This window comes from Equus caballus, chromosome 8 (genome assembly GCF_041296265.1).
Source record: "Equus caballus isolate H_3958 breed thoroughbred chromosome 8, TB-T2T, whole genome shotgun sequence".
NCBI lineage: Eukaryota > Metazoa > Chordata > Mammalia > Perissodactyla > Equidae > Equus > Equus caballus.
In genome coordinates this window covers 101,353,471-101,376,652 of record NC_091691.1, presented here as the reverse complement: position 1 = coordinate 101,376,652, position 23,182 = coordinate 101,353,471, and the positions used below count along the sequence as shown (strand labels likewise).

Sequence of the window (23,182 nt, the reverse complement as noted above, 5' to 3'; positions counted from 1 at the left end):
CCTAGACTTGACTGACGTACTTTATAATTGTCACCGTCAACCAAAGGTAAAAGATTGTCCATCTGTCAGGATGTCAAGAGAGTTCCTGAGCAGATCCTACAGACCCCACACCATGACTCCCAACAGCTCTGTCAGCAAAGGAGGGAGCTGGGCTGGGGAGACAGACCTGCTACCCCAAGGCAGGTGCAGAATGCCCAACAGAAACTCCTCCCAGGCCACAGCACAGGGCTATGCAGCTTCCCCAGCCCAGACCTGGAGGCTCCCCGACTCTGCAGCAGTACACTTCCCTACACTGCTACAAGGCTGCAGAGGACCTAAGTAACACGACTCTTTATTACCTTTTAACAAGAGTTCAATGCCACACAGCAACAACATCATGTTTTTTAAAATCTGATCAACTTATTTTTTACCCTTCAACTCTTAAAACTATACTCTAAACACTTAATAATTTAACTTAATTTCAAAAATCTTTTCTTTTACCAGAGGAGCCCAGTAGGTGTAGAGATAGCCTATTTTCAATGCTGGTACAAACTGTGAGCAGGATACTATCAGAAAATAGAGATTCAAGAAAAACTTGAATTGTTCATATAAAACCTAAAAAGGAAAAGAAAAAATTAACACAATCTCTGCAACGCATATCTTTAATACTGCAGTTAAATAATTAAAATCAGCACAATATCTAACTACATTTCCATCAAACAGTGAGAATATGCCCTGAGTCACAGTAAATTTAAAATCTTGACAGTGGCTTTCCAATAACTAAATCACAAATAAAGAGAGGTAAAGTTACCCCAAAATTATATTTAAAATAAACTGAAAAAACACCATTAGAACTTTCAACTATGTTAAAGGTGTCCTCCAAAAGATTTTTAATTTCCCGTATGCAATTTTCCAGTTTTCCACACTCATCTTCTATAAATCTTTATGTGTATGTCAATGCAAATGAGACAGCTAAACCTTCCTAATGTTAGTAAGTCAGTATATATACATATACAAAAATGCACATCTTGATAACAATTCAGAAAACCTTATAATGGAAAAGTCATGTTAACCTTATATTTATGAAATGATAAATATGACAGCCACGTTTTCTGAATGTGGACATCTGGGTAGCTTTACAGAGACTGAGTGAACAAGTAAAACGTACACAGGTACGACTTCACAAAAAAAAATGCCTAATCTCCTCTAAGTATTTACTTCCCTTAACGTATATGAAATGATAAAATATAAAAATATGTAAATTACAGACCAATTTTCAGAAAGACAGCTACCTATACCTTCTTTACAGTCTCTTGATAATTGATCTTCAACAATATTTCCAAATAAAAAATAAATATCATTATTCAATTAAATTTTAGGAACACAAATTGTGCAACTGTTTTTTTCAAATAGAATTATCTTTAAGGAAGAAAACCCAAGATCTGGTATATTAATAGAATTCTACTTACATATGCCTCAAATTATTAGATTTAAATTGAAAATCAAAATGGAACAAAACTCATGTTTATAGATGAGGAAATGGCACACTACTATTATAAGGAAACTTGCAAAGTGCAAATCAAAATCTCCTTAGATGCCATTTTTTTAATGCAACTTGTAAGGTACAGAAATTTAAACAAGAGCAGAGCAATGGGTTAAGTACTTATTGTCAGAGTCTGGAGCCAGAGTTTCACATAATTTACATCATCATACAGTTATGTGAGTGACTGAGAAATCGGTTACACTGATAACAAGTCGATATTCATAATCATGTTCAACTGCTGCCTAAAAATGTTTTGAGTCATTTTATAAATTAATCTCAGCAGGAGAGAAAGCTCTTTTCCTCAGTGATTTCTTTAAAATCTCAGTTAGCATAAATTATATCTATTAGCAATTCAGCAATTGCCATTTGTGCTAAAAATGGCATAGAATTCCTACTGTGCAATTACCAAATGTTTCTAAAATACTACGTCTTAGATGAAAAGACTAATTTAAGAGACAATATAAGAAAAAAAATCATTCACACAGTAACAGTTGTACAGACACATCCACAGGTATTTTCAGAATACAGCCAATCTCGGCAGGCTACGTGAATTTACTCTGATCAAAGTGAAACCGCACTGTTGATTTCAAACCACTGCAATCAACACTTTATTGTCTATGAATGAACTTCATGACCTTTAGGGAAATGTACAATTCTTAGCCAATCCAAGAGTATTTAATAATTTAAACCTAAGGAGAAACAGTAGCTTCATTCAATAAAGGTGAGAATATTTATCTGCCTGAAAGACAGTTTACATTTTATTGTCCTGCAAAAGACTAGTCTTTTAATTATGAAGCCATTAGTCTTGCATATTTTAATAAAGGAGCATATCAGACATCAAGTATTTGCCAACTATTACATAGATGAAGACAGGTGGTAGGGGATAATCAATGCCCAATATAAAGTCAGTCCAATAAATGCCCAATATGATTATTTAAATGAAAACATGAAAGATAAAGTAGCCTTCATTTCACATAATCAAGAGATTTTCTTGCACAATAGTACAATAGCTAATACCTAAAACATCTCAAAAACTTTGATATGGAAATATAACCAGTACCAGCTTTCTTTTGCCTTTAGAAAGATAAATCTATTAAAATAGAGAATCATGTGCAAAAAGCAAAAATTATTCAACTATTCTAAACCTATATAATCTCAGTTTTGTAATTTAAGTCAGAAATATCACTAACAACAAAAAAAGTAATGAAATACTTAAACTTCAGTATTTAAATTTAACATAATACCTGATTAAAGATAACTAATGATATAACAATATAACAAGGACTGAAATTTATAATGTGAAGTAGAAAAGATATCTATAAATGTATATTTTGTTACTGAGTCACGTTTATGTAAAAAATCATTTAACTTTCATTGTGAAGTTCCTTGGCAGGCTTTAAACATTATATTTTACTTTTCCCTCCAAACAGATTCCCAGCCAAACAAAATTTATTACTTATTTTCTGATAATTTTATTTAGCTTTACTTGATTATTTCTACAATAATATAATTATAACATTTATCTAGAACTGAAGGCAATAATCAAACTATAAATTTTCTTGAGTTTAACTCTATGATGGAGCCATTAAAAATGTGTATGAATTATTTAATAATTATCTGAAATACTGATGGTTCAAAAGCAAAAGGATGCTGATTTGGATATGACACAATTAACATGGAAAAAAATCTAAAAAGAAAACAATGAAAACAAAGGAAGGGAGCAATCTCTGATATGCAACCCATTTTCAAGAATTTAATAGTCTTACCCCAGGTATAAAGGTAAATACATTGTATTTTTGATTTTTTATAGAATTTCGAGGATGTTTTTCTTCACACTTTTCAGGATATCCAAGCCACACTGTGCGAGCTTTCAGTTCTCTCTTTCTTTGACAAATATTTATCAGCCAATCACAGCAACTGCATGAAACAAAAGATACATATTGCATATGCTTTTTAAAAAGTTTTTAAATTAATTCTAGGTATTTAGAGCCAATACTGATTGTTTCCATATTTACCAGACATGGATAGCAGACCTAATGCTAATCTGTAGGGCTTTTCTTAAAATAGGTCAGTTATACTAACTTAAATTTGACCTGAAAACACTGAAAGAGACTTGTATGCGTGTGAGATAAGAACTGCTGGAACCTCAGGGAAATTATCCTCCCTGTTTAAACTCTCTTACTGGCAAAGTAAAACCATTAACATTCTGAAGCAGTCAATTCCTTATATGCTGAGAAAATGATCCCCGAATGCTATTGATAATTCTCAATATACCATTCAGGGATTCCAAGACAAAGGTCCTCAGACATCATTAATCCAGGATGTGACCTCCTCTCTTCTCTGAGGTAATCAGTTTCTTCCTTCCTTAAAAGATGACTTTTCTAGTAGCCTTAATATAAAATCAAGACAAGGCTCAATTCAGTATTCAGAAAGGATACTAACGTTTACTGGGATATTCTAACAATATTAAAAGCTTGATATAAATATTTTCATATAGCTATCTTTATCTGTGCAATAAATACTTAAATTCTAAATCTATCCTCGCTCCAATAGTGTCAAGGGTCCAGGAACAACACGCTTCCCCTTCCTGGACATCAAACCACTACTTCCAGGTGGAGATTATAAATTTCCAGTGGGATAACTTTTCTTAAAATACTTCAGAAAATGATAAAAAGGTATCAAATTCATCTCTATTAAGCATAAAATAATCATGAATTTAAACTTCAGTATTAGCAATTTGGTTTAATTCAAATTTCCAAAATGCAAAGAAAGACTCAGAATGGTTTATTACGAGAAGTTGTTAAACCTCATCTTCTAAATGTAGCCAAGGCTAGAAGAGCAAGCCAGCAGGATAAAGCAGAAAGTCTTAACTCCACTTTGTGACAAAGTAGGCTCACAAGCTAACATGAAATTCTGCATGACGACAACAGTCTCAGAAGGTGTGGTTATAAAGGGAGGTCGACACATCAAGACTAAATCTTGGGATCCTGCACGTCCTCCCCCAGGGCGCACTATGCCTTTCCCCCAATCACACAGATCTCACTCTTTAGACTGACTTTACCAGACAGTGTTGCTTTACAAATCACCCACAGTGGCATCAGTGGTGGAGGGAATACGTATGTGTGCTGAAACTGAAATCAGCGTATCCCTACTGAATATCTTCCCAGTTCTCAGCTATGCTCAGAAAATCTTCAGTTTGGAAGGACAGGGGTTTGCCCTTCGGAAGCTCCCTGTCCTCGCGGTGTGGGCATTCGCCACAGGACTGCCAGCACTGCTATCCTGAGCAGCTACCCCGTGATCGGGCTGATGATGCCAAGGGCATGGCCAAGCAGGTCAGCACAAACTCCCTCCCATCCCACCTCCTGCTTCACCTGGAGCAGACAAAGAAAGATCCAACTCTGCAAGAACAGAAAGTTCTCATCACTGCCTGCCATCACTTTTTTAAAAGCAAATCAGAAGAGATAGCATCTCCACACATAAAGCATACTTTCAAATCTCCAACAATTATAAATTAGGGCATTATTAAACTGATTTAAGATTGTCAAAATAAGTATTCCCACCTTTACTGTTTTTCAGTGAGGGGGAGGGACTGGTCATGGAGAGTTCAGTAAAATGTTGGTAATATATGATCTTGTTTATTCTTGAATGAAACAAAAATTAAATAAGGCTTCAGGCAAAATATAATGAGCTTCCAATGACTGTATCTCACTTCCTATTGCTTTTACAGCACGGCCTAGATCCCCTCCCAAGGATTCTTGCCCCCCAGCCCAACCCACCTTAGCACACCCATACAAAACTGCCTCCTGCTTCACAAGCTCCTCCCCCCCAACAGATCTCAATTGCCACCCTCTTATCTAGTTAGAACATGTACTCCCAGTGCACAAAAATCCTAGTTATGTCACCCAAGTTATGCACTCATGTTGTACAAGCTAGGAGGGATTCTTTCTTAAACTTTGGATTTAATCGCAGTGTCTAACACCTGCAACTACTCTATATAGATGCCCAATTCCCACATTTTACATAAGAGAAAACTGGAGGCCACAAAGGTAAGTGATCTAAGACAAAACAACTGGTTAATGGCAGAGCTGAAACCAGCGCCTGGATCCCAACGATGTTCTCACCACACTAACAACAGTCAGGCTGGCTCTTCTCCATTTTTATAGGCTGCCTGTCCTTGGTCTAGTAAATAGCACAGCAGCCACTTAATAGATGATGAAAATAAATGAACAATTTATGAGGAGGCAACAAAACTCAATGGAAAAACATGAACTTTAAAGTCACGATTCTGGAGACAAAATTCAACCATAAAAACGATGATAAGATGGGCAGGCCCCGTGGCCCTAGGGTTAAGTTCAGCATGCTCTGCTTTGGTGGCCTGGGTTCAGTTCCCGGGCACCGACCCACACCACTTATCGGCAGCCATGCTATGGTTGGCAACCCACATACAAAAGAGAGGAAGACTGGCACAGATATCAACTCAGACAGAATCTTCCTCAGCGAAAAAAGAAGGGAATGACAAGATTAGTGTTAACACACTGTGAAGTCCCTGGCACAATGCCTGTCACAGAGGAAGCACTCAAGGAGCTCTGCTGTCACTCTACTGCCTTCCAGTGTCAAAACGTCTCCAACCTTATAGCACTAACTCTCGCACAAAAACTGAATATATCTGTACTGTCCAATAAAGCATCCATCGCCCACATGTAGTTATTTTAATTTGAGTTAATTAAAATTAAGTGAAATAAGTCCAGTTCCTCAGTCACAGTAGCCACATTTCAAGAGCTCAATGGCCACTTTGGCTCATGACTGCCACACACACATATGACATTTCAGACACCAGGATCTGAAATATTCCTATAATCAGGGAGAGCAACTGAGCACGGCTAGTGTACACCAAGCACCCTGGGGGCAGGCACAACAGGTGAGTATGGGCTTTGTACATGCAAATTCCCTTCAGCATTTCAAACATGACAAAAATCCTCGAGGAATGTATTCACATATGCATTTTTGTTCCCAAAAACATAATTACCTAGTCTGATGGTTTAATGTACAAAAGTCAGACAAATCTAAGATGAAACAGATAGGCAAAATTTAGTGTTTGAAAAAATACATATGAAATTTAGAAAGTGTGGATTTTACAGAGTTTATGCTGATGTCAACATATTCTTCTACAGGTAAAAGGCTCCATCAATGTAAAAGCACTGTTTGTCCAGTATGGCGGTCTGTATCACACGAACACTGGAAACATCAGCTTAGAGTCAAAACCTCAACAGCAACACCACTGTCAGCAGCACATGAAGTAAGATTCCAGTAGCTTCCACAGCCTCACATTCTATAAACCACGAATTAAATTTGTCTGCTGGTGTCGTGAAGTGGATTCCAACTGCTAGTGACCCTATGCACAGCAGAGTGGAACCCTGCTGGTCTTTCTACACCACCCTCTCATCTTCCAGCCCCAAGTCAGACAGTGCCTCACTGCTATTCATAGGGTTTTCACAGCCAATTTTTTCAGAAATGAGTGACCAGGTCCTTCTTCCTAGTCTGTCTAGTCTGGAAGCTCCGCTGAAACCTGTCCACCATGGGTGACCCTGCTGGTATTTGAAATACTGATGGTATAGCTTTCAAGGGCTAAAAACATATATATTTCACCAGTTTATTAATTTTTCTCTATAACCCTATACAGAAAAAAGTTATGATTCCTAGACTTCCAAGATGTAACTAAATTATTCATAACACTTTGCTACTAAAGAAGCTGGGTACCTGAGGGTTACTATAGACCTTAACCAATTTGCTGTTTTTCCTGTTTAACTTGAGGGGTGACTCAAGGGTCTGGGGATTTGTGAGCTTGTTTTGCAGAAGAAAGAGAATGCCTTCAGGAAGGTTGCAATCACCACCCTTTGTCTCCGCGAAGCTCCTCCTGCCAAGTCCCTTAGCTCTACAAAAACCCTTTGCTTTCTGTTCTTGAGGAGGTGGATTTGGGCAAACCCAGGCTCCCACCTACTCGTTTTGGCCAATTCAAATAAATCTTTCTCCATCTCCAAGTACCGATGTCTCAGTGTTTGGCTTACTGTGCATCAGGCACAGGAACTTGAGATTAAGAAGTTCGGTATCACGAATAACTATTAACAAATGAAAGTGTTATTAATTATTTCCTTACGTAAAGACAGAACAGAGGAGTGGTTAGGGAGCCACTATCACACGCTACTTCACAAAATTAAATGAATACACAGGATTGGGGTTTTAAAAGCCTGTGATTCCACCAGAATTGCTACTGGATTATGCAGATAGAATACAGGACCAGAAAGGGAAGACAGGTGACTTCAATGCTAAAAGTAAAGGGCATAAATCCAAAAATAAAGAGAATACTTGTAATCAAGAAAGTATGTGTAAGCCTTGAGTTACAGAGCTAAGGGAGAAAATAAAATAATGAACAATTTTTGAGGGCAAAGTATACTGACAAATACTGATAAATGAGAGGGAAAACCAAAAAGAGGATCTTGGAAGAAAATAACTAGGAGCTTTATCTAATGACATTTCTATGCATACTAAATATTTTCTAAATTATTGATTATTCAGAAGACACTTTCTCATTTATATATAAATCGCCCTACATCATCAACTCGAAGTGAAACTAAATCCAAAAGTGCACAAATTATACTTTTTCTTAAAACGTTTTAGGATTAGTAGCTTTTCACAAACGACTATAATCAAAGAAGTACTCTAATATTAAATACAGCATCTTTATATACCAAGATCATATCTTCTAAAAATTTTAACTACCCATAGTTAAATAACTCCCAAAATTTAGAAAGCCTCCTCCTCCAAAAAAAAAAGACAATTATTATATCCAACAGGTACCCTTGGTTACCAAACCAAAAGCAACACAGTACTCACGTCTTCTTAAAAGATCAGCATTTTCCCATGCTTCTACACCCCAAATGTGCTGCAGATTAACTGAAAGCATAGAGGCCATTTAGAACTAGGAATAATCCCAGCATTTGATATTCCCCCCTTTTCATATGGAAATGCCATTCAGCAGCTCCACCTTCACAGGAACAAAGTGATTTTTGATAGAGTGAAATGTAAATCTCCTGAGAAAGACACTGCCCCTCACCAGACAGCTACACCTTTCCACGTGCATCACAGTAACTCATGAAGGACATCTGCCTGAATGCAGGACATTCAAAGTCTTAGAAGACAGAGTACAGAAAAATTCTTTCAACTTGTCAGAGTTGGAATTCTTGCAGAATAATAAAAAGAGAAAACAGTTCTTAAGCCATAAAAGAATTAAAGCCTACTCAGTCCCTGGAGTTAAGAATAATTTTAAGATAAGTGTTACTACTTACAGAATCTACAAATAGAAACACATCGAAATATTTACAACTCATTAATGTTATCTGCTATCTACCTTTACTGTAATATTCACCAACATTTTCCTCCGACAACTCAACTAAGTAATTTTATATATCTTCTACTCTTTGATCCACCATCTAATAATGTTAGTAACATTGAATTTTATAATGCCTGGTATTTAGGAAATAAAAAGGTAGCAAATATTCAAAACTGAAAATTTATATGAAATAAAGAAAATAAGACCAATTGCAAGTTGCTAAATGTACAAACAGTTCTGTAAGATACAGTTTTTAATTGCCATAATAACTTCCTGGTATAGCAGATGCCTACTAAATAAGAAGTGTGTGACAAGATCTCAGCTCATTTCTCACTCCACATGGCAGAAGACACGCAGCAGTGGTGCCACAGGGCTGACCAAAGCCTGCCAACCGCAGTCCAGTTAGCTTTCTCCACACGATCGCCACTGATTAACATCAAGACTTTAAATACACATCCTGTAGATTTTATCGAGATATTTTAATTTCCCTAAAACATGAGTGTTTTGCTGCTAACATCTACATTTTCAAATATAGTCTTAATATTTTCCTTAATAAAAGGAATATATTACAAATGAAATCCCAAATTTGGCTATGTTCCATTTGGTAAAAACGAAATCCTGTAAAAGACCAAAAATAATTAATCCAACAATGTAGTCAGCACTAGGAAGAGACTAATAACATTAAAAGTCCATAATTCTAGGCAGCTCTTTGACTCACATGGATAAGTACCACTTACAAAACACACAACGCCCTTTTAAAGTCCATACCATTAACACAAAACCATCCACATCCTTACAGGTTTATGCCCATCAGCAGCCACTCCCAGTTGCTCAGTCTTCAGCAACTCTTCTGACAGGCTCCTGTTACTCGGTGCTTCTCTACGCTCACTACACAGATTCTCAGCCTTCTCAATTCCACACATTTTCATGTCGGGTTCCCTTTAGGATGGTGAAAACAGGCATTTCTCCACTTAAAGGCTACAAATCAGGATCTATCTTCGTTGGACCAGACTCCCTTGTCCTAGCACTTTTCCCAGTCCACAGAGCAAAGAGCAAGGGCTTTGGTTTGTCAAGTCAGACAATGATTCACTTTCTCACTTAGTCCTGAATTATCAGGAGAGGGACTCTTTCAGTTCTTGGCTGTAAACAGTGGTGAGAATGCCCACTTCTTTAAGAAGGTGCATGCCATGGAGGAAGAGCACCACTGGGTACTGGCCCCACAGCTTCCTCCACCCCACACTAATGGAGAACACACAGCTCTCAACTGCACCCACAGTCATCAAACTGCAATAGTGGCACCACCCAAAACTATCTGCTGCAGCTGTCTCCTCAATTCACAGCACTGGCCACCATCCCCACCGTGACACACCACCTCACTTCCATAGCTGGCTTGTGATGGCTTAGGCTCTCTTCCTGATGGACAAACAGTATAAAATTATGCTAGGTTCAGTACATACACATGATTATTGATTTTTCTCTGTTGATTATTGATGATCTCTACCAAAGCACGACCAATGTTCCTCTGTTTTCAGTCTTGCTCTGTGTCCCCGTCACCTCCCCACTCAGATGATCCCATGTCCCAGGTAAGGAGAAGATAAAAGTCACCTTCTCCACCACTATTTCACTCTTCCTTCCCTATATTCCTCCTGCCTAAAAGGATGGATATTAGTCTTCCTTTCCTTTATTCTTCACAGACCTATGGCACATATCTATTTACCTTTATAGGTACATCATCCTTCCACGTGGCTTCCGCTATCATGATCCTGCTTCTGGATCTGACAAAACTGTTTGTATTAGACCAACACCATACAAGATAGATTTTAAAAAAGAAAACTGTGAATAGTTTTAGATGAGCAACCTCTTAAAAAAAAAGAAACCATAGATCACATCATACTTAATGGTGACATATTGAAAGCTTTCTCTCTAAGATTGGGAACAAGGCAAAGACGTCTACTCTCACCACTGCAGTTCCACCCAGTAGTGTATGTTCCAGCCAGCCCCCTAAGGATTTCGTAGCTATGGACAAGATTATTCTAAAATTTCTATGGAAAGACAAAGAAAGTAGGATAGCTAAGAGAATTTTGAAAAAGAAGAGATAAACAGGAAGAATCTGTCTACCCCATTTTAAGACTTAGAGAGAGAGAGTACTACAGACTGAGCAGCACTAGCAGGGCACAGACACACAAGATCAGACAGATAACAAAACAGCAGAGACACCAAGAGCCCCACGCATGCAGAGCCAAGTGACTGCTGGCACAGGCACAAAAGAAACCCAACAAGGAAGGATGGTCTTTTCAACAAACGGTACTTGAGCAGAAAAACAAACCTCAACCTAAACCTTCCACCTTATACAAAAATTCACTCAAAAAAGATCTAAATGTAAAACTTTAAGACTATTAAAAAAGAATCTTCAAGACACAGGGCTTGGTGAAAAGTTCTTAGACATGACACTGAAAGCAAAATCCACAAAAGAAAAAAGAAGCAATTAGCTAGACTTAATCAAAATTAAAAACTTTGGATCTATGAAAAACTCTTTCAGAGGATGAAAAGAAAAACTACACAGTGAAAGAAAATACTTGCAAACTCCCTATCTGATGGAGGACTCACGGGAAAAATAAATAAAGAACTCTCAAAATTCAAGAGAAAAAAAATTCAATTAAAAAATGAAATAGACATGAAGAGACATTTACTAAAGAAGACATACAAACAGCAAATAAGATGTTCAACCTTACCAGTCATTTGGAAAATGCAAATTAAGGTGACAATGCACTGTCACTATACACATATCATAACACTAAAATAAAAAACAGTGATGATAAATGTTGGCAATGATGAGGAGACACTGGATCTCCCACACACTACTGCAGGAATATAAAATGGTACAGCCACTCTGGGAAACAGTCTGGTAGTTTCTTTAAAAACTAAACACATACTTGTCATACAACCCAGCAATCATACTCCTGGGCATTTGACTCAGAGAAATGAAAACTTATGTCCACACAAAAAAAACCTGTACGTGATTGTTCATAGCAGCTTTATTCATAATATCCAAACAGCTGAAACATCCTAAATGTTCTGCAATAAATGAACGATTAAACAAACAGTCGGTGACGTCAGTGTCATGGTGGAGTGAGCTTGCCCAGGACTCTCTCCCCTCCAACATACAACAAAAAGGAACAACCATATTCCAACAAAAAATATCCTAACAACACAGGAATCCTCGGAGACCCACAGCAGCCAAAGGACAGAGAGTGGAGAGGATGGAGCCCCCCTCGGAGGAGCTGGCATGGGTTAAGAGAGAACTTCACTCCCTCCCCTAAAGACTGGGATTGCTGCCGCAGGAGGCTCCATAAGGGAAGGAGCAGGGGAGGGGCCACACGTCCGGGGGATCACCCAGGACTCCCGGGTGCCCTTGCCACCCAGACGGAAGCCTTCTAATGGGGCTAACGCTTTCGAGTGGGGTGACCTTATCAAGCCAAGACCTCAGGAGAGCAGAGAGCAAGAGGTGATCAGGAAACCCAGGTCTGCCCCAAGAGAAACTGCCCCCCACACACACTGTGCCGGCCATCTCAGCTCAAGGCAGAAGGCTCAGAATACGTGGCTCTCAACCCCCATCTAGTGGTGACGGGCTGTAACTGCAACTGAATAATATCACCATGGGGAAGACCCGTCCTTCTTCCAGCATTCATCAATTTATCAAATCTTCAGACCAGAGGGAAAACAAGCACCCAGAATTATGCCCTGAGGACTCAGAACTAAGTAAACTAAACAACAATGAATTCAGAATAGCTATTGTCATAAAATTCAAAGAGGTAAAGGAAAATACAGAGAAACAAGTCAACGACTTCTGGAGCTACTTCACAAAAGAGATTGAAACTATAAAGAAGAATCAATCAGAAATTCTAGAGATGAAAAATACAAGGCAAGAAATAAAACATAATATGGATTCCCTGAATGACCCTGTAGACACCACCGAGGAGCAAATCAGCATAATCAAACATGGGTTGAATGGCGCCAGACAGAGGAAGAGAGAGAACCAATACTAAAAAGGAATGAAGAAAATGTCCAAGAAATAGCTGACTCAATGAGGAAATGCAATATAAGAATCATCAGTATCTCGGAGGGTGAAGTAAAGGAGAATGGAGCAGACAGTGCTCAAAGAAATAATAGCAGAGAACTTCCCAAATCTAAGGAATGAGAGAGAAATGTGTGTAAAGGAAGTTTTCAGGTCTCCTAGAAAATGTCAATGTAAAAGACCTACTGCAAGGCACATAGTAGTAAAATCGGTGAAAGCGAAGGACAAAGAAAGAATACACAGGGCAGCAAGGCAGAAGAAAATAACCTACAAAGGAACCCTATCAGACTTTCAGCGGATTTCTCTGCAGAAACCTTACAAGCTAGGAGAGCTTGGAATGACATATTCAAAACTTTAAAAGATAACAATCAAGAATACTCTATCCAACAAAAATATCCTTCAGATATGAGGGAGAAATTAAATCTTTCCCAAACAAAAGCTAACAGACTTCATTGCCACAAGACCTCCCCTATAAGAAATCCTCAAGAAGGTTCTCATATCTAAAGAAAGAGAAAGAGAAAAGGATCACAAAACACACAGTAAGGAGACAGACAGAATCAGAATACGAGAGGAAACAGTCAACTATAGCATTAGGCTAAAGGGAAGGAAAACATCAAAAACAAAGACAAACTTGTCACTTTAACCATAAACTCACAACACAAGTTGGAATAATAAATGAGAATAAAAACTTAGGAGGGGAGGAGGAAAGGGACTGAATCAGTTTAGACTAAGGAAATAAGAAGCCATCAGAAAATGGACTACGTTATGCATGAGATTCTGAAAATAAACTTCAGGGTAGCCACTAAACTTAAAAGCAGAACAGACACACAAAAAATAAAGAAGGAAAAAACAAAGAAACAGCATAAAAAACTGCATAATTCAATAGGTAGACCAGAACACATAGGACAAGAAACCAAGGAAATGCAGGAAAACTGGAAAACGAGTGATATAATGACAGCAGTAAGCCCTTATACATCAATAATCACCCTCAATGTAAAGACATTGAACTCTCCAATAAAAAGACACACAGTGGCGAGCTGGATTAAAGAACAAGATCCAACAATCTGTTGCCTCCAGGAAACACACCTCAGCTCCAATGACAAATACAGGCTCAGAGTGAAGGAGTGGAAGATTATAATCCAAGCTAATGGAAAACAAAATAAAGCCGGTGTTGCAACACTTATATCAGACAAAGCAGATTTCAAGATAAGGCAGGTAAAGAGAGACAGAGAGGGGCGGTATTTATGATCAAAGGGACACTACATCAAGAAGAAATAAACGTTTATAAATATCTATGCACCCAACACAGGAGCACCAAAGTTCATAAAGCAACTATTAACAAACCTAAAAGATATCCGAAATAACACAATAATAGTAGGGGACCTCAACACCCCACTCACATCATTGCACAGATCATCCAGACATAAAATCAACAAGGAAATGGTGGAATTAAATGAAAAGCTAAAACAGCTGGACTTTTGTAATAGACAGATATAGAACAATCCATCCAAAAACAGCAGAAGACACATTCTTCGCAAGTGCACACAGAACATTCTCAAGGACAGACCATACGTTGGGAAACAAGGCAAGCCTCTATAAACTTAGAAAAATTGAAATAATAACAAGCATCTTCTTCAATCATAATGCTTTAAAGCTATAAATTAATTACAAGAAAAAAGCTGAGAAAGGGACAAAGATGTGGAGACTAAACAATATGCTATTGAACAAGCAATGGATCATTGAAGAAATTAAAGAAGAAATCAAAAAGTATCTGGAGAGAAATGAAAATGACAACATGCCATGCCAACTCATATGAGATACAGCAAAAGCTATATTAAGAGGGAAATTCATCACAATACAAGCACACCTTAACAAACAAGAAAAATCCCAAATAAGCAACCTCAAATTACACCTAACTGAATTAGTGGAAGAAGAACGAACAAAGCCCAAAGGCAGCAGGAGGAGAAAAATGATAAAAAACAGAGCAGAAATAAATGCTATTGAAACAAAAAAGGCAGTACAAAGGATCAATGAAACAAAGAGCCGGTTCTTTGAGAAGATAAATAAAATTGACAAACCCCTAGCCAGATTTACAAAGAAAAAAATAGAGAAAGCTCAAATAAACAAAATCAGAAATGAAAGAGGAGAAATAATAACTGACTCTGCAGAAACACAATGGGTTATATGAGAATACTATAAAAAACTATATGCCAACACAACGGATAACCCAGAGGAAATGGATAAATTTTCAGACTGTTAGAATCTCCCAAAGCTAAGTCAAGAAGAGGCAGACAATCTGAACAGACCAATCACAAGGAAGGGGACTGAAACAGGAATCAAAAGCATCCCAAAGAATAAAACCCCAGACCAGACAGCTTTCCTGGGGAATTCTACCAAACTGTCAAAGAGGATTTAATACCTATACTTTTCAAGCTATTCCAAAAAATTAGGGAGGATGGAGCACTTCCTAACACGTTCTACGAGGCCAACAACACGCTGATACCAAAGCCTGACAAGGACACCATGAAAAAGAAGAACTACGGGGGCCGGCCCGGTGGCGCAGGATTAAGTTCACACGTTCCACTTCTCGGCGGCCCGGGGTTCACTGGTTCGGATCCCGGGTGCGGACATGGCACTGCTTGGCAGCCATGCTGTGGTAGGCGTCCCACGTATAAACTAGAGGAAGATGGGCACGGATGTTAGCTCAGAGCCAGGCTTCCTCAGCAAAAAGAGGAGGACTGGCAGTAGTTAGCTGAGGGCTAATCTTCCTCCAAAAAAAAAAAAAAACAAAACAAAAAGAAGAACTACAGGCCAACATCACTGATGAACATAGATGCAAAAATTCTCAACAAAATTTTGGCAACTCAAATTCAGCAATACACCAAAACGATCAGACATCGTGATCAAGTGGGATTCATACCAGGGACACAGGGATGGTTCAACATCCGCAAATCAATCAACGTGATACACCACATCAACAAATTGAGGAATAAAAACCACATGATCATCTCAATAGATGCAGACAAAGCATTTGACAAGATCCAACAGCATTTATGATAAAAACTCTGAGCAAGATGGGGATAGAAGGAAATTACCTCAACATAACAAAGGCCATATATGACAAACCCACAGACAACATCATACTCAATGGGCAAAAACTGAGCACCATCCCTCTGAAAACAGGAACAAGACAAGGATGCCCTCTATCACCACTCTTATTCAACATAGTAATGGAGGTTTTGGCCAGAGCACTTAGGCAAGAGAAAGGAATAAAAAGAATCCAAATGAGGAGTAAAGAAGTGAAATTCTCACTGTTTGCAGACGACATGATCTTATATATAGAAAACCCCAAAGAATCCATTGGAAAACTTTTAGAAATAATCAACAACTACAGCAAAGTTGCAGGATATAAAATCAACTTACATAAATCAGTAGCATTTCTATATTCTAATAACGAACTAACAGAAAAAGAACTCAAGCACACAATACCATTCAGAATTGCAACAAAAAGAAAAAAATACGTTGGGGTAAATTTAACTAAGGAAGTGAAAGACCTATCAACGAAAACTACAAGACTTTCCTGAAAGAAATGGATGACGACATAAAGAGATGGAAAGACATTCCATGTACATGGACTGGAAGAATAAACATAGTTAAAATGTCCATTCTACCTAAAGCAATCTACAGATTCAACGCCATCCCAATCAGAATCTCAATGACAAATTCTTTACAGAAATAGAACAAAGAATCCTAAAATTCATATGGGGCAACAAAAGACCCCGAATTGCTAAAGCAATCCTGAGAAAAAATAACAAAACGAGAGGCATCACAATCCCTGACTTCAAAACATACTACAAAGCTACAGTAATCAAAATAGCATGGTACTGGTACAAAAACAGGTGCACAGATCAATGGAACAGAATTGAAAGCCCAGAAATAAAACCACATATCTGTGGACAGCTAATCTTCGACAAAGAAGCTGAGGGCATACAATGGAGAAAAGAAAGTCTTTTCAACGAATGCCGCTGGGAAAACTGGAAAGTCACATGTAAAAGAATGAAAATTGACCATTATTTTTCACCATTCACAAAAATAAACTCTAAATGGATCAAAGACCTAAAGGTAAGACCTGAAACCATAAGGCTTCTAGAAGAAAATGTAGGCAGTACACTCTCTGACATCAGTATTAAAAGGATCTTTTCGGACACTATGTCATCTCAGACAACGCAACAACAGAAAGAATAAACAAATGGGACTTCACCAGACTAACGAGCTTCTTCAAGGCAAAGGAAAACAGGACTGAAACAAGAAAACAACCCACTAACTGGGAAAAAAATATTTGCAAGTCATATATCCAACAAAGGGTTAATCTCTATACTATATAAAGAACTCATACAACTCAACAACAAAAAAGCAAACAACCTGATCAAAAAGTGGGCAGAAGACATGAAGAGACATATCTCCAAAGAAGATATACGGATGGCCAATGGGCCCATGAAAAGATGTTCATCATCACTGATCACCGGGGAAAGGCAAACCAAAACTACACTAAGATATCACCTTACACCCACTAGAATGGCAAAAATAACCAAAACAAAAAGTAACAAATGTTGGAGAGGTTGTGGAGAAAAAGGATCCTTCATACACCGCTGGTGGGAATGCAAACTGGTGCAGCCACTATGGAAAACAGTGTGGAGATTTCTCAAAAAATTAAAAATAGAACTACCATATGACCCAGTCATCCCACTACTGGGTATCTATCCAAAGAGCTTGAAGTCAGCAATTTCAAAAGTCCCATGCACCCCTATGTTCATTGCAGCATTATTTACAATACCCAAGACGTGGAAGCAACCTAAGTGCCCATCAACTGATGATTGGATAAAGAAGATATGGTGTATATGTATACAAAAGACTACTACTCAGCCATAGAAAAGAATAAAATCGTCCCATTCACAACATGGATGAACCTTGAGGGAATTACATTAAGTGAAATAAGCCAGATAGAGAAGGACAATCTCTGTATGATTCCACTCATATGAGGAATTTAAACATGTAGACTAAGAGAACAGATTAGTGGCTACCAGGGGAAAGGAGGGGTGGGGGTGGACACAAAGGGTGAAGGGGTGCACCTACGACAAGACTGATAAACAATAACGTACAATTGAAATTTCACAAGATTGTAAACTATCATAAACTCAATAAAAATTAACTTTAAAAAAACCCCAAAAAACCAAACAGTCACCCATACTATGGAATACCAGTCAGCAATAAAAAGGAACAAACCATTGACACACACAACAACTTCAATGGATCTCAAGGGCATTATATGTTGATTGAAATAGGCCAATCTCAAAAAGTCACAAATTGAATGGTTTCAGATATATAACATTCTCAAAATTAAAATTAGAGAAATTAGAGAAAGAGAATGATAGGGTTGGGACGGGGGAGGGGAGAGAATGTGACTACAGAAGGCAGCACGAAGGAGATCTTTGTGGTGATGAAACAGTTCTGCACCTCAACTACAGTGGTAGTTACACAAATCTACATGTGATAAAACGACAGTGAACTACACACACTTTACATTAATGTCAACTTCCTGGTTTGATATTATACTATAGTTATTTAAGATGTCACCATTACAGGGAAACTGGGTGAAGGATACACGGGACCTCTCTGTACTATCTTTGTAATTTCCTGTGAATCTCTAATTATTTTAAAATAAAAGTTTTTTATAAATAAAGTAAAAGGATGAAAATGATATCCATGCAAACACTAATCAAAAAAGCAGATATCATTTTATTTAAGTTAGACATCATAAGTCTTCACAAAAGAAAGACCAGAGATAAAGAATGACATTAAATGACAGTAGAAGGTCAATTCCATAGGAAGTTAATGACCCTAAACTTGCATCATCTAATAACATACTCTAAAAATACATAAAGTAAAACTGACAAAATTTAAAGCAGAAACATGCACAATGATGTTTAGAGATTAACACAAATCTCTCAGTAACTTATAAAATAAACAACCAAACTCTGAATATGGATACAGAAGATTTGAACTAGACAATTAAAAAATATGACCCAATGACATATAGAGCAACACATTCAACAACTGAAAAAAGACAAATGATTTTCAAATACACAAAGAAAATTTACTTATGTTGTCAACATGATGACTCATAAAGCAAGTCTCAACACATTACAAAGACTGAAATAAAAAAATTACACCAATGTTCTCTGGCCACAGTGGAATTAAAAGTCAAATACAAAAAGATAACTAGGAAAATCCCCAACCAGGGATTTGGAAATAAGGCAGCATAGTTCTAAATTGAACATGGACTAAAGTAGAAATGACAAAGGAAATTAGAAAATATTTTGAACTGAATCATAATGAAAATATCATGTGTCAAAACTTAAATGCATGCATTTTTAAAAAGGAAAAAGTACAATACTGGCGATCTAAGAATTCATCTTAGGAAGCTAGAAAAAGAACGGCAAATTAAACTCAAAGAAAGCATGAAAGGAAATAAAGGAAAGACCAGAAATCAGTGAAGTCACAAGCAAACACCCTGAGAAGGACACGGCATCACTCATTCAGACAGGATTCCAGAGAGAACGTTTAATCTGAATCTGAGAGCAAGGAAACATCAGACAAACCAAAATTTGAAACACTCTATAAACTACCTGCTCTGTAGTCCTCAAAAACGTCAATGGAATGAAAGACAGAAACGCTAAGAAAGACCGGGTTAGAGACTAAACAGACGTGACACTTCAACACCACATCTGACTCAGGACCACATCTGTAATGGAGAAAAAGTGTGCTACAAAGGGCATCTGTGGGAAAATAGACAAAACTGGAATACGGACTTAGAGTAAATGTGTAGTATTGTATCAATGTTAAATGTCCTGAAGTTGGTAACTGCATTGATTTACGTAAGAAAACAGCCTTTCCCAAGAAATACACACTAAAGTATTAAGATGTAAAGAAGAATGAAGTAAGCAACCTAGTCTGAAATGACTAAGAAAATAATACTAAGATAAAAAGTGAATGATAAAGTAAGTGGCAAAATCCTCAAAATTAGTGAATCTGGATAAAGGACACATAGGAATTCTCTGTACTATTCTTGCAACTTTTTTATAAGCTTGAATCTATTTCAAGATAAAAGTGAATTTATTTCAAGATAAAAGTGAATTTATTTCAAGTCTGAATTTATTTCAAGATAAAAGTTTGGGGCCAGCCTGGTGGCACAGTGGTCAAGTTTGCACGCTCTGCTTCAGCGGCAGGGAGTGTGCAGGTTCAGATCCAGGTGTGGACCTGGCACCACTTGTCAAGCCACGCTGTGGCGGCATCCCCACATAAAACAGAGGAAGATTGGCACAGATGTTAGCTCAGGACCAATCTTCCTCACACATAATCAAGATAAAAGTTTAAAATTTCAAAAGAGAAGACAACACCAAAAGTTTGGCTCTTTGAAAAAATAAAACTTGATAATTTCCTATCAAGATTAATTAAGGGAAAGAGACACAAATTATCGATATCAGGAATAAAAAATGGTGACATTCCTGCAGAGCTTCATTGTGGCACTGTAATTTATAAGAAATAACCAAAATGTATTTCTGATACGTATGTGGTCTTCATCCACAGTTCCTGACTCACAGCTGCCAAGAACTCTTGGGATTTCCTAAGTGTTGAGTGTGATTAAGGTGTCTTTTGTTAAGTAAATGGATGATTTTTGGACCCCACCCAATGTGGGGGCTGGATGCCAGGAGAACCAGGCCTGTGATCAGAGGATTCAGTCCCACACTGATTTTCAGAGAAAGGAGGGGGGGCTTGAGCTGGAATCAATCGCCAATGGCCAATGACTTAGTCAATCATGACTACGTAATGAAGCCTCCGTAGAAAACCAGAAGGACAGCTCATCAGCCCTTTTCAGAGAGCTTCTGCACTGGGGAATCAGAACACTTCCATGTGCCACCAAGCTGGGCCCCAAGCACCACGAGGACACAAGCTGCTTTCTTAGCGACGTACCGTATGTATCTCATCATCTGGCTGTTGATTCGTATCCTTTACCATCTTGCAATAAGTTGGTGAGAAAACGAGTTTTCTTGAGGTCTGTGAGCCGTTCTAGTAAATTAATCAAACCTGAGGAGGGGGTGGTGGGAACCTCTGATTTATAGCCAGTCGGTCAGAAGCACAGGTGACAACCTGGACTTGCATCTGGTGTCTGAAATGGGGGATAGTCCTGATGCACTGACACTGATAGTGTCAGAATCAAGTTCAATTCTCGGACACCCAGCTGGAGCTCGAGAACTGCTTGCTGTTGTGGGGAAGACTCCACACTCGTGTTGGAATTGGGTCCAAGAGCCCTTTGCACACATACCTTAGCTAGATCACAGGAATTTAAATATAAATTTGAAAAGAAATCCCTTGAAAAATACAAAGCGTCACAACTGATATAAGAAAACCAAACCCCCAAAAATCTGCATAGTCTTATATCTGTTGAAGAAATTAACTCCAGAATTAAATATATACCCACAAAGAACACTCCAGGAATATTGGCTATTTAACCTAGAAAATGTTTTCTAAAAAGTCACAGACATTTATTAAATTAGTCTGACAATTTCTAAAAGTCAGCAATTTCTAAAACATTGTTTAGCCATGAAATTCCTTCTTCATATGAAAGCTTACAATATATAAGATGGATAAAGATAGAGACTACTTTAACTGGAAGCTGAAAAGGATTGATAAACCCAAATCCTGGTTCAGCCTCACCTGCTAATTCTACATTGCCAATCTCTGAGAGATTCCTCAGAATCCCTGGGAGTCCATGGAATGGTTCTGAATATCACCTCAAATTAGTGCTAAAAACATCTTTTTGCAAATTTCTAAAAGCATAATGAGAGGAAGGATGAACAAGACATTTTTCTACAATTATTTACTTTCCTTTTCTGAACAAAAGGATGTAAGTTCATGATCGTAATAAAGAACTGACTACAAACCTTAAAAAGCAGAAAGACTACAAAAACTGTTATTTGACATACTCCCCTCAAGTCATGCCAGCTTTGGTCAGCTGTAATCTTGTCCTGCCTGTCCCTAAGGTTGGCCATACAGTCAAAGGCAAAGCGTCCTAGAAATACAAGGTGCTTTCATATACCAGACTCTAAAGGTGAACAGATGTGACACATGTCACACACAGCATCAGTTTATCTCAACCACCAGCGAACTTGTTTAAAATATGAAGGGCTCTTATCTTCATATCTTTCTGGTTAAATTAACCAGAAGAATCTTATTCCAAGTCAAAGCATTAAAGTGGAATAATACTCATATCTACAATGTTACTAAACTGCATTTTATAGGTCCATATCTACCTTTTGGGATGAGAGTATAATTAGAGATGGAAGAGAAAGAAACAGTTTATAAATGCTGATACAGTGAGCAGAATTAATTCTACCATGCATTAATTACAAAATTACTAATTTTTTTCCATCTTTTAAAACACTAAAATGTCTCAGAAAAAAGTGAATTTGGCTTTCCATCCCTTTCAGATTAGCACTGTCTAGTTTTGACTAATGTTACTAATATTCTCCATGATGTCATTTAGAGAGCATCTTCTTTAGTTTTATATAACAATAAATATGTTAGAAATTAAGCTTATATGTAATTTAACTTTGTAACCTCAGTGCACAGGAAATCAGGCAGAAATGGGTAACCAACCTGGTACAGAGGAACTTCCATCCTCCACAGACAAACCACTCTAGTCCTCTTTTTCTTTGCGAGATCCTAGCTCGTGGTAACGTGTGGTAATCACTTTCATCATTCTCAAAGCCCTCTTCAGACATCATCAGTGGCATTTCATCCAAATGGGCAGACTCATCTTCCAGCTGGAACCTGGTTAAAGGTGAGAACAGAATGCTGAGGCAGGCCAAGCCATCTTCCGTCACGGGGTAAGGGTTTCGTCTAAGGCAAGAGCTGGTCCAATTCTACCAATCACACTTTTCTTTCTTCTCCAACTAAGCTGTCTTCAGCAGAGGCAAACCATTATAAATATCCCTGCATAGTACTTTCCTTTGCAGAAAATGCACTTAACCAAGGGAAACAGGAAAGGAAAAAGCCACCCAAGGAAGCCGACATTACCATGCTGTGAGCAAACCCTCCAAGCAGCCTTCCATGTACACAGTCAGCTTGACCACACCAC

General features: G+C 37.9%; 1 protein-coding gene across 22 annotated transcripts in view; it reads right to left on the bottom strand.

Moving 5' to 3' along the window:
• Positions 1 to 23,182, bottom strand: part of ATP9B (ATPase phospholipid transporting 9B (putative)) — a 287,141-nt gene that overhangs the window by 240,617 nt on the left and 23,342 nt on the right. For 11 of the 22 annotated variants that reach the window (XM_023648016.2, XM_023648017.2, XM_023648021.2 and 8 more), the window contains exons 2-4: positions 22,702 to 22,875; positions 3,289 to 3,439; positions 481 to 594 (exon numbers count right to left, since the gene is read on the bottom strand). In XM_023648016.2, coding sequence (XP_023503784.1) covers positions 481 to 594; positions 3,289 to 3,439; positions 22,702 to 22,875 — 439 coding nt within the window. The remainder of the gene's footprint in view (positions 1 to 480; positions 595 to 3,288; positions 3,440 to 22,701; positions 22,876 to 23,182) is intronic. The other 11 variants (XM_023648019.2, XM_070275893.1, XM_070275895.1 and 8 more) reach the window with 3 other exon arrangements.